Genomic DNA, 19493 nt, shown 5'->3' on the forward strand with positions numbered 1-19493 from the left:
CCTCATAAAGGGTAAACAGTTTGAATAACCATAACTCAAGGAAAATTGAAGGTCGCTTTTTTCGACAGATGTATACCTTTGTCGAAAAAAGCGACCTTCAATTTTCACTCCCTTTCTGAACTCGAGAAAATTTTCAAAATTTGACAATTATCAATATTATTTACACTTTTGCTTTGTTAGAAAAAGAGAATTAAAATTGATTGTTAATTTTTTTTAAATATTTAGATTCAATTTTCGATTGAATAATGCTATATTCCGAAGTTCCTTATTATATTTATTCATATTCGGTGACAGTATTTATTACAATTCATTTTCCAAGCAAGGCATTTAGAGAAAAACCTCTTATAATTTGATATTCTTTTGACATCTCCAAAAAACGGGCCATTAAAATGTCAATAACAATTTAAAAGGATAATCATACAAAAATGCAAGGATAATTCTATAAATATCTCTATATATATCTCTACTTATTGTTATTAATTATTTAAAATATAAAACAGAATTAAGAATGAATTAAAATAGAAATCATTGATGTGAAATTGAAAATAGCACAAAACAAAACAAACACACACACATTTCAGGCTCTCACAAAAAGAAGTCCTCCTCACTGGAAATGCTACAAAATATTGTTGCAAGCAAAACCAAAAAAAAAGAGCAACAGAAAAAAAAATAACAACAATAACCCATTAAATAAATACTGCATTTCCCCCGCCCACATCCCTCATGATGGGGTGAGCGGGAGGAGTACCATAATGACTTTACGTTCGGCTTGAACTAACTAACACTGGCAATGGGCTGAGAAGGCGCACCACACTTCACCGCTACGTATTGCAGCACAACAACAATGACAGCTACAACAACAACAACATCGACAACGAGGAACGAAAAAAACTCGATTTCAATGAAGTCAGCTTTGGAGAAGTGAACTGAAGTGAAGTGACATTGTCCACAATGTGTGATAAATTGCATATCATATCATTGCATTGTTTGTTTGCTGATGTTGTTGTTGTTGTTGTTGCTGCTGCTGCATACTTCACAGAGTGAGAGTATGCCGTATTTATGCATGCACATATGCATGTGTAACATATACTCCTATATAAACAAAATAAACATACTCTCATACAGATTTATTCATTATATACTCCATAAAAATGATTTATGTGTGAGTGGGTATGTTCGGGGTATATCTATGTTTTGAAATGTACTTTCGCCATTAGGATGCATTGCGAATGGTATCGGGAAATTGCAGCTATGTGAGGATGGATCGCCACACTGCATCCATATGCCACTTTCAGTACTACTAGTAATGACAACCATATACTTTTTGCATTACCAGTAAGCTAAAAAAGAAAAATATTTATTTATAAAATGTCATATAAATCAGCCGATCTCTGGTTCCAAACTCTGTCAGTGTCGAAACAAAACCAATAAAGAAAGTCTAAATGTCGGGAGGGGCCGACTTTATGATAACCCACACCCCTTTGCATATTTAGTAGAGCTTCATATAACAAATAAAAAATAAACAAGTAAAAAAGCTTTGAATACCCTCCACCATTTGGAACGAATTTGGCAATTTTCAAAAAAAAAAAAAAAAAATAAATAAATAAATAAAACCCTAATAATTCTGTAAAAATCTAAAAAATACCAAATGTTGCCGTTATATTAGGGTCTTTACGACGACGTGTCTTGCATAATCAAAATATCAAATGTAGGGATGCAGGTCCCCATCCAAAACAGACAATTTTCTGTCATAGGCTGTAGTATCCATTACAAACTTCAAATACTAAATTTGAAGCAATTCCGGTGAATAAATTCGCTAAAATCAACAAAATACCGAATATGGGGAGGTATCGTTATATGGGGGCTATAAGAGGACGTGGCCCATTTTCAATACCAAAAGCCCTGCAGACATAATATACATTTGAGTAAAATTGTAGCAGCCTACTTAATTTCGTTTGGAATCTAGAGTGATTTCCACAGACGGACAGACGGACGGACATCGCTTAATCGACATAGAATTATATGCTGATAAGTTCCAAACGATTATAAAATCCGAAATAAGCGCCCAATTCTCTTCATATTTTACACATTCTATAACTTCTACTAACCCAAGGTATGGTGTGAAGATAAAATATATCGGTCCACTCCTTCTGGTACCTCCCCCACAAGGGGTCAAAATTTTGAATATCCATGAAGCTTAAAAAAACGCGAAATTAATATCCGATTCTGCTGTAAATGAGCCCCGATGGGATGGAATTTGGGTTACAAGCGGAATGACAAACTTAATATACCCTATATATATATATATATATATATATATAAATATATATATATATATATATATATATATATATATATATACATATATATTTTTTTTTTTTTTAAGCTTCATGGATATTCAAAATTTTGACCCCTTGTGGGGGAGGTACCAGAAGGAGTGGACCGATATATTTTATCTTCACACCATACCTTGGGTTAGTAGAAGTTATAGAATGTGTAAAATATGAAGAGAATTGGGCGCTTATTTCGGATTTTATAATCGTTTGGGTTATTAAAAACTACGACCTTTTGTGGGGGAGGTATCAGAAGGAATGGTCCGATCTGCACCACAAACCTTATGTTGATGGAAATATTGAGATGTACCAAGTCTGAATGGGATCGGATGTTAATTTCGCGTTTTATAACCTTCGTGGATATTTAAAATTTTGACCCTTTGTGGCGGAGGTACCACAAGGAGAACTGGACGCTTATTTCGGATTTTATAATCGTTTGGGTTATTGAAAACTATGACCTTTTGTGGGGAGGTACCAGAAGGAATGGTCCGATCTGTACCATCTTCATAACAAATCTTATGTTGATGGAAATATTGAGATGTACCAATGGGATCGGAAGTTAACTTCGCGTTTTATGACCTACATGAATATTCAAAATTTTGAGCCTTTGTGGCGGGGGTGGTACCAGAAGGAATGAACCTATATATTCCATCTTCACACCAGACCTTGGGTTAATAAAAATACATTTTATAAGAGTTATTATTTTTCAAAATTTTGAACCTTTGTGGGGTAGGTAGTTGATGGAGCTGAGCGATATTGTCTATTTTCTCGCCTGACATAGCACTGATGCAAATGTAAGGATTTGCAAAGTTGAAGCAAAATCGGATTATCGGATTATCGGATTATTATAATAAAAAATAAAATATTATCTTTGAAAATGTTGACATTTTGTGGGGGAGGTACTAGGAGGAGTGGACCGATATTGTCCATGTCCAAACACGATCGAAGCTTGATAATAATACTACAATGTACCAAGTTTGGACCAAATTGGATACCCCCTTTGAGAGTAATCGTGCGCACCAGCCAGCCGGTGAGACAGACGGACGGACGGACATCGCTAGATCGACTCCAAATGTCCTGAATCGAATTTGGTCCCAGGAGATATAGGGTCTAAAACCGTTATTTCGATGAGGAACGTTTTGGCCGTATCAAATGATATATACCCACTCTAGCCATATGGCTGAGGGTATAAAAATGGAGTTTGCGCCAGGAAAATCGAATTTGCTATCGCTAAGTGGCGTGTAAAAGAAAATTTTAGTTTTATAAACAATTTCCGAGTCCTTTTGACCAGGGAGTCCGATTTCATACATTTTATCCCCCTTTTTTTAGGGAAAAGTACAATTTGCCAGTTGACCCCGGTGAAGATATGTATTTCTGGATACACCAGTTCCGTATCGAGAATATTTTCCTTGTTTTGTGATCTCAACATACAGATTCTAGAATTCAACTGCAGAATTGGGATTTTTTCAAAATTTTCCTAAAAAACAGTACTCAATATATATGGTCACTAGTTTATGAAATTCTTAAATAAAACCCTAATCCACAAAGAGTTCGAAATTTTAAATTTCACCTGAGAATCAAGATATCTCCTTCCCTTTTAAATTTTGTCACAGTATAAACACGGCCAGGTTCTTCAGTTTATTCTAACAACAAAATTGCATTAAACCAATCAACTCAAAAGGCAGCAACATATTGTTGCTGGTTGCAGTTGCTGCTGGTCCCGTGGCTGGCTTGGCTACCTATCGACCGACCGTTGGTTGTCATAGCGCATAGTTTTGTTGTTGCTACCACCACTTCAATGCCTAGTTTTTCCTTTCCTCTTTACGTTTTTATGTCATAAAGTTGAAAGTAAATATATGGGACTACACACACACACACACACGACGCTGACAAACCAACAGAAGCCAATGCAAAAACGCAGAAGGAAAGAAGAAAAACTTTTTGAGGAAAATGAAGTGAAACTCGATGAGTGTGTGTGTGAGAGTTTTTCTAGTAAATAATCGTTTGCTGGAGTTGAATCGAATGAATGAATGAACGAACGAACGACCTAACCAACTAGGCGGCAACAACTGACAAAGATGATTGTATAGTGGTATGTGTCTGTGTGTGTGTGTGAGTGTGGACAGTCAAGTCATACATCCTGCCTCGTTTGCATACTGACACATTTATTGCCAGCTATTCCCATACTTGAATCTCCCCCTCCTTTCTCTCCTCCTGTTGGCTGGAAGGATCTTCCCCACTGGGCAATGATATTCATATTGCCGAAGCAAATATAAATTATTGGATTGTTTTATTTTATATTTCTTAAAGAATAATTTTAAGCAACATGTGTATGCAGCAGCAAACTTTTTGGAAGGTATTTGAATTTGTATTATGAATACTCAGCATCAGGTGCAGGATAATGTCATGTGTGCAATTAGGAATAATAGCAGAATAGTCCACCTGAATAGTGGACCTGAAGAAACTAGCGGAGAAGAAAAGGGAACAGATTTACGATAACTTGCAAAATTTTAAAATTCATGTATTCTAGATTTTGCAGAACAAAAAGTGTTCTTTTTCGAAACCCGAAAGCGATTAATACATGCTCGCATTTCGACTGTTTCGAACATTTTTACGCACCACCATTTAAAAAGTTGGATTATTAAGAAAATTTAATTTTTTTGAAAATTAATAATAACCTCTTATTGCAAATATCTGCAAATATTGAATTATTAGGACAGATATTTCTGGCTAGGGCAGTGTAGCTCCAGATATATGTGAGCTATTCCAAATATTGTTTATAAATACAATGTACAATTTTTGTGAGTATGTATTCTACTTATAATTCACTTCATCTATTAAAGCCTCTAAAATCGACCGGTTCCACAATATAGAGATTACATGAAGACGTGAATGGAATTTATATCCAACGATAGGAATCACCGAATACCATGATGTAGCACAGGTAAAAAAAAAAACAAAAGGAATCGTGTAAAAATTACAAAAAAGTGTCAGAATGGTAACCATTCAAAGCAGGTCGAGCGAAAACGGCTTTAGATCCTATGTCTCTTTAAACTGAATCTGCTGCATTATAATTATAGCCCCTGCTCGTCTGCTTTCCTCTTCCTCGGCAGATATGAACCATAAATTTCGAAGGAGCTATCAGTGTCAACATTTTGACTCTTTGTAAGGAAGGTACCAGAAAAATGGTCCGATCTCTACCATCTTTATAACAGATATTGTGTTAATAGAAACATTGAGATGTGCCAAGTCAGAGTGAAATCGGATCATGATTTCGTGTTTTATGAGCTTCATATATATTCAAAATGTTGACCCTATGTGGAGGAGGTACCAAAAAGAGTGAACCGATACAATCCATCTTCACAGCAAATTGAAGAGAACCGCATGCATATTTCGAATTTTCTATTCGCTTTGGTTATTCAAAAGTTTGACTCTTTGTGGGGAGGTACCAGAAAAAATGGTCCGATCTCTACCAGCTTCATAACAGATTTTGTGTAAATGAAAATATTGATATGTGTTAAGTCTGAATGGTATCGGGTGTTAATTTGGGGTCTTATGAGCTTCATAGAATTTGACCGATACATTTTATCTTCACAGCAGCAATGTGATATTTGAAGTGAACCGGATGCTTATATCGGATGTTATTATCGTTTTGGTTATTCAAATTGTTGACCCTTTGTGGGGGAGGTACCAGAAGAAAAGGTCCGATCTCTACCACCCTTATAACAGATCTTGTGTTGATGGAAATATTAAGAAGTACCAAGTTTGAATCGAATGGTAATTTCCTATTTTATGAGAAAATTTCGACCTTTGTGGGGGAGGTACCAGAGGTACCACCTTCATAACAGACTATGGGTTAATAAAAATATTGCGATGCGAGTAATTTTAAGACAATCGGACTCTTACATCACATTTTTTAATAGTTATAATTATTCAAAATTTTGACCCTTTGTGGGGAAGGTACTTGATGGAGTGAAGCGATCTCCCTCTGTACAGTAAAATATTTTCTTTAAAAAATTTTCGACCTTTTGTGGGGGAGGTACCAGTATGAGTGAACCTATATTGCCCATCTCTGAACTCGGTCTAAGTTTGATAATAATATTACGATGCACCAAGTTTGGACCAAATCGGATACTCCCATCGAGAGTAGTCGTGCGCATCAGCCAGCCAGGCAGATGGACGGACATCGCTAGTTCGACTCCAAATATCCTGAAACGGATTTGGTACAAAGAGACCTAGGATCTAAAACCGTTATTTCGCTGAGGCACGTTTTGGCCGCATTTAATGATATATACGCTCTCTGGCCATATGGTTGAGGGTATAAAAACACTATGGACTGTAAGGTCATAAAAGTACTTCAGAGAAATTAAGGTATTAAACTCCATGCTTAGACAAGGACCTTTTCGAATGTTTTGTGTCACAGAGTTCGTCCGTCTATCAGAATAGTAATCAGAGTTATTCGAGTAGGTTGTTTTCTATCTGGAGCAAAATTTGGTGTCCTATCTACTACTTTAATTTATCAACTATGTAAACATAAACTATATATCCCTTATGACAAAATTGGTGTTTTGGTTAGCAATGCAATCCCTACTACCATCCCACCCTAGCCCTTCTCTACATTTTATAAATCAATGTGTCTTTACACTTTTGTTGTGACAATTTTAATGGCAGATTTTCAATACCAAACATCTTCAAAAGTGTTATACAAATTCTGTTAAAATTTAGGAATCATGGGCAAATGGAGGTGGTGACGTCCTGCGTCGGAACTTTCCCCAAATCGTTACTGATATTTTTTGCACATTTTATATAAAACAGCCAGTTGCGTCGCTTTTGCTCCGAGGCGTCCAAAGCTGTTTAAAATTGAAATCTACTGACCTATTATATTAACGATTGGCTAATGAAGAGATAAATGGAAATGGAAACTTCGTTTATTGAGACTTATTAGGATTATAGCAAAAAAAAAATAGGTTACATCTGTCATACATTTTTCTCAAATCTGGTTTAAACCCTTAATCGAGGTCCCTTAGCTAAAAATCCTATGGACCTTTACGAAAGTCTCCGCTTAGTCTCAAATGCGAATGCCAGAAATGAAAGATGGAAACAACGCTACATTAAAATTCGGAAATAAGCCACCGAATGAGTTCCACTTCGGCATGTGAAGCGAGTTGATGGCTGCGACAACACTTCTTCTTTACTTCGTTAAGCTTTGTCTCGATTGTGGCTCTTCAGGAGCTGCTGTTGCAGATAAATGAAACAGGAATGCTAAAACATTCATCCGCCATGCAGCAGCAATATCTGTGTTGTCCCCAACACAGTGACACACATACACACGTACACGAACACATGTACCCGGAGTGGAGTCATTCCGACCACTCTTCTGTGTGTCGTTGTTAAAACGTCATAAATCTATTGTTATGGCTTTGTGCGGTTGTTGGGTTTACTGCAGCTGCTGCGGCCACCGCTGCAGGAGCAGCTTAGCGGTGGGTCGGTCGCCAGTCATTTAGTCGGATGTCGTTTTGTGGAGCATTCTATTCTGCACATATCTTGTTGTTGTTGTTGTTATAGTTTGTGTAACTAAATAATGAGCAGAGAGTAAAGCAAATGACTATAATGACCGAATAAATGGAGCAGTGTGTAAAACGGTAAAGATGATGGCCTTGTTCAGCCGATGCTGCCTGCCATCATCAATGACGATGGCATCAGCAGCAGCAAAGTGGAATACAAATAATTGCTCTCTTATTATTTGAATTTAAAGATCAGATGAGAAGGATGAATGATACGAGGAATAGCAAATTGGATAGAATTACGGAGGATATGTTGGGATGAGGAAGGAGAAGAGTGCACAAATCTATATATATATATATAAAATAATAGTGAAATAGCTGACTGATTGATCGATTATCAACTCCCAGACGAAACGGCTGAAGCTAGAATCTGAAAATTGCTCGATGGTTAGTTTTGGTGCGTAGGCGTGTTATATGGCTGGCATTTTGGAAATTAGTTTTAAATGAATACGAAAGGTCCTAAAATGTACTAAAAATGTAATACTTGGTTCTGGATAAACGGAATGAGCTAGGAATCTGAAATTTGAAATGAGAATTACTTATGGAGTGCAGGTTAAATGTACTAAAGGGTTTAAGGTTACGAAAAGTGTAGAAATGGTACTCAACTTCTAAGATGGTACTTTTTGAATTGCTGTGAAGGTATAGAGTTAAAAACTTGAAATTTGGTATGACAATCAGGGTTGGAAAATAAATTTGATATATGAAGAAGGTTTCGAAATTTCGTACTAAATGTTACAAAATTTGCAAAAGTTTGGTTTAGGGTGCTGTAATGGGGTACCTGTTGTTAGGTAGGTTTGTGATAAAGTTATGGTTCTGGAAATGTGTAGTGCAAGTGCACAAGAGGTACTAAATAGTACTATATTTGGTACTATTTGGTATTGGGTGAACATATAGTACTTAAAATCTGCAAAATTGGTATTAGGGTCGCTGTTCCTGTGTAGCGTAAAAATATGTAGGTGGTTTAGGAAATATGTACTGTAATTTTACGAAAAGTACTAAATAATGCGATAAATTTTGGTGTCTTCGATTGAGATATGTAATATAATTGCACGAAAGTACAAAATAGTGCTATATTTGATACAATTTGGTATTGGGTGAACGGAAAGTGCTTGAAATCAGAAATTTGGTATAAGGGTATGGTATATGGTATGTAACCTGAACAATATACGGAATTGGTTTCGGAAATTGTACGAAAATTACTAAATGGAAATTACTATGTTTGGTATTAGTTCAAAGGATAGAGGTTAAATCCTGAAATTTGACATAGATGTCGCTGTTGGTGTCTAGGATTGAGATATAGAACGGTTTTTCAAATGAATACTAAATTATACCAAAAGTACTAAATGGTACTTAACTCGGTACTGAGTGACGGGGTAGGACTGGAATCCTCAAATTTCATACTTAGGTCTCTATTTGCATCTAAAATTGAGATATGGGGGTGGTTTCTGAAGTGTGTACTATAATTGTACGAATAGTACTATATTTGGTATCGGGTGAAGGATTGGAGATAAAATTCTGAAATTTAATATTTAGTTTACTGATGGTATCTGTGTTTGAGATTTGGCGGTGGTATGGATATGCGCCGTTTATTTGTACGTAAAGTACTAAATGGTACTAAATTTGGTAATGGATGAAGAAATATGGACGAGTAGTATTTGAAATTGAATGTTGAAATATAGAGGTGTTTTTGGAAATAAGTGCTATAATTTCACGAAAGTACTAAATAGGACTATATTTGGTACAAATTGAAATTAGAATTAGGATAATTTGAATTTTGAATATGGGTCACTTTGAGGTCACTTTTAATTTCTAGGGTTGGTTTACATATAGAGACGTTGAAATAGTGTTGCAGAGTAAACTAGGATGTGGGTTCATTGTGCACTGATTTTAATCTAATATCCTCGCCGGTACACTTTAAAATCAAAGATTTTGAAGACATTTTGGTGTTACACGTAAATAATTTTCCTGTTATTTTTTTTCGAAAAAGGGAAAATCTTGAATAATACATAAAACCTTGAAAGTAGGAAAATTTACCACGACGTACGAAGTTTTTATTAAAAAAAATCAAACTGAACAAATTGTAAATTTTGAGTACTAAAAAGGCCAATATTTTAAAGTGGAATTTTTACCGACGAAGTAGTAGAAGTAGTCGATATAGTCCAAACCTGACCCGTCGCAATATTTATATCAGATTTAGGTTTGTTACGAAATTAGCAATATTCGTCCACCCCTACGGAGCCACCTCCATTATTTAGGAAATGATATAATTTAGTTGGTCCTTAGGATATTATACGAATTGGGCGTATACACGAAAAACCCAGTAAAGAAAATCTAAATGTCGGGCGGGCCGACTTTTTGATACCCTACACCCCATTTGCATATTTAGTAGAGCTTCATATAACAAATAAAAACTATAACAAATCGGATGAACAATATATATAGGAACTATAGCTATATCTGAACAGATTTTCACAAAACTTGACATACTTGATTCTATGCTCAATTTGGTCGTAGGTGCCGAATTTCATCCCATTTGGGCTAATATTACAAGTTTGGTACACAATAAAAGGCGAATCGGACGAAGATATATATTAGAGCTATATCCAAATCTGAACCTATCTCGATAAAATTTGGGAAAGGTATTTCTGTGCTGTATTTAATATATTTCCCCAAATATCGTTGTTACAGTGTACAGTGGACTGCGGAGGACAAAAATATCAAATCGAATGAACAATATATATGGACGCTATGGCTATATCTGAACCGATTTCGATCAAATTTGACATACTTATTTCGAGACTTAATTTGGTCGTATATGCAAAATTCCATACTGATATTACACGTTTGGTGCACAATAAAATTCAAATAGGACGAAGATATATATGGGAGTTATATCTAAATTCTGACCGATTATCTCCAAGTTCAATAGGGTTCGTCCTTGGGTCAAATAAATGACTTTTACAAAATTCATCTGGGTCGAGCAATAAATGCAACCTGTACGTTGTCTACAAAAATACATGGAAAGATAGATGGACAGACGGACGGTCATGTAAAAATCGACTCAGAATCTGATTCTATGCAGATCATCCAAAAGCAACTATGGGCCTATGTCGTTTCCTTTTGCCTGTTACTAACAAATGCACAAAGATATAATACCATGGCCACCTTGCGGTGTATGGTATGAAAATTATCCCCATTTTACCACCACCTTGCGGTGTAGGATAGAAAACTTATCCCCATTTTACGGAATAAAAGAATTTGTCCACGTTTGAGGGATACACTTTCTAAGGAAATTATCTAAATTTTGTGAAAAAAAAAATTAAAAAAAAATGTCATTTTTTAAAAAAAAAATGTGCTACCCACTATCAGTGGATAAATCTGCTTTATCAATTATCCATATCCGATGGATATTTTAAATATATCTGCATTATAAATCAAAATGTTTCCATTTTATCATTTCTTAGAAAAAGCCTATCTCTCACTTCCCCTTCCCCACGCCGGACATCATTGGCCCATGAAATATTTTCTGACATCAGTTATATTGATAAAGATATCTATGTATATATGAAGGTGTGTGTGTGTGCAATCATACATATATATTTATCCACGTACATTCTCCTCATAATTATGAAATTGTGGATGATAAGAATGCAAACAGCTGGAAGGGTTGACGATGAATGATGATATCCAATGGTTGGATTTATATATGTATGTGTGTATCTGTATATTCATATATCTGTACCTTGAGTGATAAGATAAACGGCAAACCAAACAAATGGCTGGCTAGAAGTAGAGATACATATATTTATCGTCATGAATTTGCGCATTCATATTTGCCTTTTCAAGTAGCTACTAACTATCTATCATCGGAGCGAGCAAAGTCCTCATCATCATCAACGCCATTGCCATGATTATTCATGGTCAAAATGATAAATTTCAAAACAATATCAAAAGAATTCTTAATGTGACATAAAGTGATGGTTGGCATTTATTCGAAATCCAAAATGGTGATATATGACTGCCAAAAGGATTAAAAATAAATTTTGCCGAGTTGCAAAATTATGAGCGATAATGGCAATTGAATAAAGCTGGAGTAGAGGCATTAAAATATTCAAAATGAAATTCATATAAACCGCTTTATTTTGTGGAAAATCTTTAATTTTCAGTATTGGTTTATTTCAAAACTTAAATCTAAAATCATTATATCTTTGGTGTACTTACGCTTCACAGTAGGGCATTTTATTGAAACCTTTGTACGTTTTCATATTCAATGCCATGGCACATTCAGTGCATTTGAAACATGTTTTGTGCCAAGTCTGCAAAAAAAAAAAAAAAAAAGAGAATAAGAAAAGGAAATTAGCAATGAAAACAAACACAGATTCGCTTAGAACAAAGCATAAAAACGTCATCATCGTCATCACAATTACGCTTAAAGAATAATGCAAGGTAGTTGCCACAATTACAGCGTCTGTAGATCTGTGAATGGTGAATTAAGTACTTGTCTCTCGATCCGTTTGTATTTTTTCACTTAAGGCCCAAGACCACTCCAGTGTTTTTTTTTTAATGAGCGGCAATGAATGTGGTACTCGAAAGAACAGCAGAAGTGAAAAGAAAAGTGAAAGAATAACACTAAACCCTTAGGGTGGTCGTTGGACTAAAGTGTGTTAAGGTAAAGGCTTGAGGAAAGACAATACAAGAACAAGATTGTAAAAATTGTTTAAGCACACAAATGGACATACAAATGAGACAAAAACAAAAAAATCTCAAGGAATTTGATACGACCAAAACGTGCCTCATCGAAAACACGGTTTTAGGCTCTGAGTCTGGGTCTCTTTGGACCAAATCCGTTTCAGAACATTTGGAGTCGATCTAGCGATGACCGTCCGTTCGTCTGTCTGTCTGGCTGGTTGGTGCGCACGATAACAAAAAAGGGAACATTCGATTTTGTCCAAACCTGCTGCATCAGAATATTTTTATCAAACATAGATCAAGTTCGGAGATGGGCAATATCGGTCCACTCCTTCTGATACCTCCCCCACCAATGGTCAAAGTTAAAAAAAAGAAACAAGTTAAAAAGTATCAGTCAATTTTGCCGACCGATGTATACCCTCTGCCAATATTTGATTAGTTAAATATATTTTGATTTTATTTTGATTATTCAAAAATTACTGACCCTATACGGAGTATATTCCGAAGAAATGGGCTAATATTGCCCATTTCGTATCGGACCAAATTAAATATGATATAAATATTGCGAGGTGCCAGGCTTGGAATATATCGACTACTTGCTTCACTTAGTATGAGATATGAGAAAATTTTCAGAAAATGTTAAAATGTGCGTGAGGTATCAGATATAGTCGACCGAAGTTTTCCATGTTCATATCCCATCTTATACAGTTAAAAATATTGATATGGGTAAAATTATAAGAAAATCGAATTTATATCCAATTTTATGCAAAATCATAAATCCCATATTCATCTCAGGTTTCTGGTTGAAAGAAATAGCAAGTTGTAAAGAATCGCTGACCTGTTTCGCAAGTTATGACAAGCAAAAGTATTGAAAATTGTGCCCCTTTGTGGGTGAGGTACCAGAAGGGGTTCGCAGATATATAGAATTTTACACCAGATCTTGTGTTAGCAAAAATGTTTGTATGTGTGAAATTTGAAGAGAGTTGAATGTTTAATTTGCTTTCTTTGAGCGTTTTGTTTTTCAAAATCTTGAACCCTATGTGGGGGAGGTACCAGAAGAAATGATCCGATCTCTACCATCCTTATAACAGATCTTGTGTTGATGGAAATATATATATTGTACCAAGTCTAAATGGAATCGGATCCTAATTTCGCGTTTTATGAGCTTCATAGATATTCAAAATTTTGACCCTTTGTGGGGGAGGTACCGGAAGGAGTGGACATATACATACCATCTTCATATCAGATCCATTGTTAGGAGAGATAATGGAATTTGTAAAAGATAAAGAGAATCGGATGCTAATTTTGGATTTTATAAACGTTTGGTTTATTCAAAGCTTTGACAATTTGTGGGGTAGGTACCAGAAGGAATGACCGATCTCTACCATCTTTATAACAAATCTTGTATTGATGGAAATATTGAGATGTGCTAGGTCTGAATGGAATCGGATGTTGATTTCGCGTTTTATGAGCTTCACATGGGTATTTAAAAATTTTACCCTTTGTGTGGGAGGTACCAGAAGGAGTGGAGCGATATATCGCATCTCTACACCAGACATTGGGTTATTAAAATGATTTGTGATTTGTGAAATATTAAGAGAATCGGAGGCCTATTTCGGATTTTATAATCGTTTTGGTTATTCAAACTTTGAACCTTTGAGGTGAGGGTACCAGAAGAAATGCTGCGATCTCTACCATCTTGTGTTGATAGAAATATTGGGAAGTACCAATTCTGAATCGAATCGGATCTTAATTTCGTGTTTTATGAGCTTCATAAATACTTAAAAATTTGACCCCTTGTGGGGGAGATACCAGAATCAGTGTACCAATATATTCCAACTTCACACCAGACCTTGGATTAATAAACATATTGTGATGTGTGTAACTTTAAGACAATCGGACACTTAATCACATTTTATAAGAGTTAAAATTATTTAAAATTTTGGCCCTTTGTGGGGCCATTAGGATTTGCAATATTGGATCAAAATCGGATTATCCTTTCTCTTTCCGTGCAGTTAATTATTATTTTCTGTGAAAATGCCGACATTGATGGAGTGCAGTATAGGTGCACCAAAAGGTTTTTGGAAATTTGGACCTTAATTCCTAACCTTAAAGTTCGAATTTCCAAAAAAATGAAAAATGGTACTAAACCTCTATAATGATACCATTTGGATGGACCAAATTGGAATCAAGGTTGGAAAGAATGTGTGATATACGACAGTTGCTTTGGATATGGTTTTAGAAATGTGTATTGAGTGAACAGATTGTGTTTGAAACCTGAAATTTGGTATACAGGTCGTTGGTCACGTGTAGCCTGAACATATGAAGGTGGTTTCGGAAATGTGTACTATAATTGTACGAAAAGTATTGAAATGTATTAAATTTGACATGGGGTGAAGGGAAATAGATAAAATTCTGAAATTTGATATTTAGTTTATGGATGGTATTTGTGTTTGAGATTTGGCAGTGTTTTGCAAATGAGCCCTACATTCGTGGATTTCAGGTCCTCCTTCTTGAATTACCTACTCGGCAAAAACTCATGGATTTTGTAAAGGATGTTAAAAATATTTTGTATAAGAATGGTTTTTAATAAGGAGTTTTTCGACAAAAATCGGGAATTTTAAGTTAATTTCCATAAGATATCTGGAATGTTTTAAAAGTCTAGAGTCGTGGAGTTATGAGAATGTCATTTAATGATCACCTGCCAAATAATCTTTGATTTTAAGATATTTTTTGCTAGAACGCAAGGCCAAAAGTTGCAGGTGAATGCTTAAAACCTTTTTCGATAACCTTTAGACCAAAATATGTTGACTTCGAGGACAGTTTTTTAACAAGGACGTCTAGACCTAAATCATGGATTTTTCAAGCTGAATTTTTTGGAATTATTTTCTTCAGGGCCTCTCAGACAAGAATCGTGTTTTTAAGACAATTTTTAAAAGATCCTCCTGAATCAAAATTTTGGATCATAAGTTATGGGATCGAGGACATCCTGGATATGAATCGTGAATTTTAAAAAATTATATTCAAGGACATTTGGGTCATAATTGTAGATTTTGAGTAGTTCTTTTCAAGGACATCTTGGTCAAAAATCTAGCACATCTTGATCAGAAATCATTAATATTTTAGACATTTGGGTTTCATTTGGGTATCATTATGGGGGTTCCGGGACTTTTGTGTAAAAATTAATGAATTTTTAAGAATACCACAATTTAGAAAATCTGCCTATAATGATCTTAAGTTTGTAAGACATTTTTCCAGGATCTTCTGGCCACAAATTACAATTCTTTTTCGTATTTCCAGACCAAAATCGTAGATTCGAGGACCTCATTTCAAATAATCGTGCATTTTTCCAGGAACCTATTATAAAAAAATGATTTTTTTAACATCATTACAAAATATTATGCCTGCTAAGCTAAGAGAGGCCTATTCAAATAACAAGCATTTGTAATATAAAATACATTGTAAAATAACGTGAGATTCTTACCCCCTCTCTGCGACAACTTTGTTACATATTGCTGGGTAAAATATTTGTGGTTTTCCTTCGGCAAGGGGAAAACATTGATATTCCAAAACTGCATTTGAGATTGAAAAAAAACCAGAGTTGAAGAAATATTTACAAATCTTTAAGCCAGTCAAAGACGACGACGAGGAGGAGACATAAATAGATCAAATTACTTTGGGACGTTTCCAGTCATGGCGTTTTGTGCTTGTCGCTTGACAGGTAATGGCACCAACTTTGAGAACTCAATTTATGGTGGTCAGCCAGTCAGTCAGCTTGTCTGCCAACGTAGCAGAGGATAGAATGTGAAACCAAACATAGAAGAGGAGGCAAAAACTACAAGATTTACATTCACACACACACACACACTACATATAGCCCCCTCTCTTGTCAGATGTGTTGGCAAAGTAAGTGGTCGTTTACCTTAATCCGGTCTAAGACTTTAATCGGAAAAAGGAGGGATTTTCATTTTTAAGTTTGCCTCTGAAATCTGTGAAAGGGGAAACCTTAATGGTTAGCTCTATGCCGTGAAACACCTCAGCCTTGTCCACCCATTGTTGCTGCCTCCCATCCCCAAGAAACGTACAATTTACATAAACTCAAAAAATATTACGAAAATTATAAAGTTAATTTTTTTAGTTGGGGCGGTTGTATTTATTTACAACTGTAACTAATTACATAATCGCTACGCATCGTGGGACGCAAAAACAACAGCAACAACACCACCGAAGATAAAAATCTCCAACCGCATAGCGTAAGATTTTGTGTGTGTTATCTGCAGGCGAGTGGCTAGATATGAGGTTTCTTACAAAACGTAGATTAACTTTATGCCAAGCATAATTTTCTGCTCTAAATAAGCGATATGATTTCAAAACTTTTGGGCAAATAAAATAATATTCAAAAAAAAAAAAAAAAAACAATGTTTGTAAAATAAACCAATCATTTGTAGATGCTGATATCACATTTTGTTTCTGATTTTTTCTGATTTTCAGATTCATTTCTATAGATATAATCAACTCATTTTACTTATAATTAACTAGCAAGTGCCCGAATTTCGTCAGAGAAAAGTCCACCTTAAAAAAATTAGATTCGTTTCAACAGTTCGTGTTAGGCTCAAAATTCGGAATGAATAATAGGTAAATGTCTACTTTTTACACCAAAATGTCTTCAAAATCTTTAATTTTGAATATTACTCAGAAGGGTGTTTCTAAAACCATCCCAATTAGTACGTATATCCAAAAAAAATCTGCATTCATCCATCCCAGCCACCAACAGTGATCCAATATTAGTACCATTTAGTACTTTTCGAATAATTATGCTACGCATTTGCAAAACTACTTCCATGTCTCAATTCCAAATGCACGTCTCAATTCCAATATCAAATTTGGGGATTTCAGCTTCATATCTTTGCCAAATACCTGAATTAGAACCACTTGGTACTTTTTGAACAATGTAAAATACGTACATGGAGATGATTTTGGAAATGTGCACTATAATTGAACGAAAAGTACAAAAAGGTACTAAATTTGGTATTGATTGAAGGAATATGAATGGAATCCTCGAACTTGATTTTAAGGTCTCTGTTGGTATCGGGGATTGCAATATGGAGGAAGTTTTTGGATATGAGTACAATAATTGTACTCGGGCTGGAATACCGAAATTTAATATTGCGATCTTTGTTGATATCTGGAATTGAGATGTGGAGGTGGTTTTGGAACTACGTACTATCTTTGGAACTTACGTACTGTCTTTGTTGGTTTCTGGTGGTAGTTTGTAAATGCGTTCTATAATTCTTCTGGTACTAATTTTGGTGCGCAGTATTAAAAGATGTTGATTAATTGGATATATGGTAATGGAGTGAAATTAAAGAGCTAAAATCCTTAAATTTGATATTGAGGTCGGTCAGTATTGGTTTCTAGGGTTTAAATATTGGACAAAAAAATTGAATTGTACGAAAAGTACTGAATCCTACTTTATTTGGTATTGGCTGAAAGGGTAGAGATAAAAATCTGAAATTTGATATTTAGCTTGCTGAGGGCATTTGTGTTGGAAAATTTGCAATGGTTAGTAATTGTGGTGTAAATGTGCACCAACAGAGACATCCACATCAAATTTCAGGATTTCAGCTCCTACATATGAATAGTGAACCTAATACCAAATTGTACCAATTATAGCAGCCCACATTTCCAATACCAGCCCAACTGTTCCAAATTTAGTATAGTTCGCACTCCAAATACGCATTTCCAAAACCACCTTCATATATCAAACTTACTTTCCAACCTTGATCCGTGTACCAAACTTCAAGTTTGAGCTAGTTCACATAATACTTAATGGTACAATTTTAGAAGTTTAGTAACAGTTCATCTACCCAGCACTCCATTAGTACAATCAGCCATGTGGCTAGAGAGGGTATATATCATTTGATACGATGTCCATCCGTCGTCTGTCTGACTGGCTGGTGCGAGCGATAACACACGATATGCGATTTGATACAAACTTCGTACATCTTAATCGATCGAGTTCGGAGATGGGAAATATCGGTACCAGAACCTTCCCTTTTCAAACAAAATTATTTTAATGCACAGAAAGAGAAAGGATGCTCCGATTTTGCTCCAACTTTGCAAATCCTAATATTTGCATCAGCGCTAGGTCAGATGCGAAAATAAAAATATCGGTCCGCTCCATCAATTACCTCCCCCACTCCAATTTTTATAAATTATAATATAAGAGTCCGATTATCTTCAAATTACACAGATTAAAATATTTTTATTAAGCCAAGGTCTGGTTTGAAGATGGAATACATCGGTCCAGTCATTCTGGTTGAAAAACGAAACGCTCAAAGAAACTTTCTTCAAATGTCACACATACAATCATTTTTGCTAACACAAGATCTTTTCTGAAGATTATATATCTGCGAACCCCTTTCTATATCTAAATATTTATCTCAACCAGATATCTGAGATGAATATGGAATTAATGATTTCGCATAAAATTGAATGTGAATATTCGATTTTCTTGTAATTTTGTTCATAACAATATTTTCGTCTGTATAGGATGAAGTATGAAAATGGAATACTTTGATCGACTATATCTGGTACCTCACGCACATTTTAATAGCATCTAAAAATTATCACCTATCTCATATAAAGTGAAGGAAGTAACCAATATAGTCCAAATCTGTCACGTCGCAATACTTATATCATATGTATGTATGTAGTTCCTATACGAAATGGACGATATTGGCTCATTCCTTCGGAACCTACTCCATAGAGGGTCAATAATTTGAATAATCCTAACAGAATTCAAAATATATTTAAATAATCCAACATTGGTTGAAGTTATATATCTGTCGGCAAAAACGACTGATATTTTTATAACCTCCACCATACTATGGAGGGTATGTTGACT

The 19493-nt window shown here is 35.1% G+C and overlaps 1 protein-coding gene across 8 annotated transcripts in view; it reads right to left on the reverse strand.

Moving 5' to 3' along the window:
• The window catches only part of LOC101899632 (LIM and SH3 domain protein Lasp), a 183594-nt gene that overhangs the window by 79186 nt on the left and 84915 nt on the right, over positions 1-19493 (reverse strand). For all 8 annotated transcript variants that reach the window (XM_059124444.1, XM_059124445.1, XM_059124441.1 and 5 more), the window contains exon 3: positions 12119-12213. In XM_059124444.1, coding sequence (XP_058980427.1) covers positions 12119-12213 — 95 coding nt within the window. The remainder of the gene's footprint in view (positions 1-12118; positions 12214-19493) is intronic.

The sequence above is a fragment of the Musca domestica genome, unplaced genomic scaffold, assembly GCF_030504385.1.
Source record: "Musca domestica strain aabys unplaced genomic scaffold, Musca_domestica.polishedcontigs.V.1.1 29, whole genome shotgun sequence".
NCBI lineage: Eukaryota > Metazoa > Arthropoda > Insecta > Diptera > Muscidae > Musca > Musca domestica.